The 703-nt window shown below is 54.8% G+C and overlaps 1 protein-coding gene across 1 annotated transcript in view; it reads right to left on the reverse strand.

Moving 5' to 3' along the window:
- Window positions 1-703, reverse strand: part of sipa1 (signal-induced proliferation-associated 1) — a 30666-nt gene that overhangs the window by 5259 nt on the left and 24704 nt on the right. Inside the window, exon 9 of the mRNA XM_010776636.1 lies at window positions 408-682. Within this exon, the coding sequence (XP_010774938.1) occupies window positions 408-682 (275 nt within the window). The remainder of the gene's footprint in view (window positions 1-407; window positions 683-703) is intronic.

A 703-nucleotide genomic window follows, 5' to 3' on the forward strand; every position in this document is an offset into this window, starting at 1 on the left:
TCATCAGTGGAAGCCGTAGTTCTGTAAAAAGCACGACCAATCATCTGAGCCGGCCCGGCTAAAATAACTGGATGGCCTACCTGCCTGTCAGCCTTCCATCTGTGCACAAACTTATCTCGTGCCCTCATTGGTCATGTGCGCGTTCGTGTGTGTTGGAGGAGGGGCTCTGTAAGGAAGTGGCAGATTTTCTCCGGTTGTGTATTTTCAAATTCTAGCGCACTCGAGCTGGTTTCTCCAAAATGACCTACCCCACCTGTAACCAGATGATGCATTGTCTAAAAAAAATGTCAGACTTGATCTGACAAATAAAGTATTAACGTATCGTATCGTATCGTATCGTCTCTGTGTCTGTTGACCCCAAAGTGCCCTTGTTAGAGTTCCCTCTCCTTATCCTCAACCTCACCCACCTGCGAGGCTTGCCGTTCTCGTCCGGAGGGATGACGGTGATGTGGATCTTGTGTGCCGTGCGGAGCAGCCGGACCCTCTCGTCGGGGCTCAAGTGAACCAGCGAGTGTCCGCAGAGCCGCACCACGCGGGCCCACAGCTGCAGGCCTCCGCTCTCAGCGTAACAGAACCGCTGCAGTTCCGTCACAAAGCCCTCCTCGTTCATCAGGAAGCCGGGCTGCCCCACCCCGTCGCGCAGGGGCGTGACCTCAAGAGCCTCACAGCCCCGCGTCACCAGCTGAAGATGAGCATAAGAAGG

This window comes from Notothenia coriiceps, unplaced genomic scaffold, assembly GCF_000735185.1.
Source record: "Notothenia coriiceps isolate Sejong01 unplaced genomic scaffold, NC01 NC01_scaffold00017075, whole genome shotgun sequence".
Classification (NCBI taxonomy): Eukaryota; Metazoa; Chordata; class Actinopteri; order Perciformes; family Nototheniidae; genus Notothenia; species Notothenia coriiceps.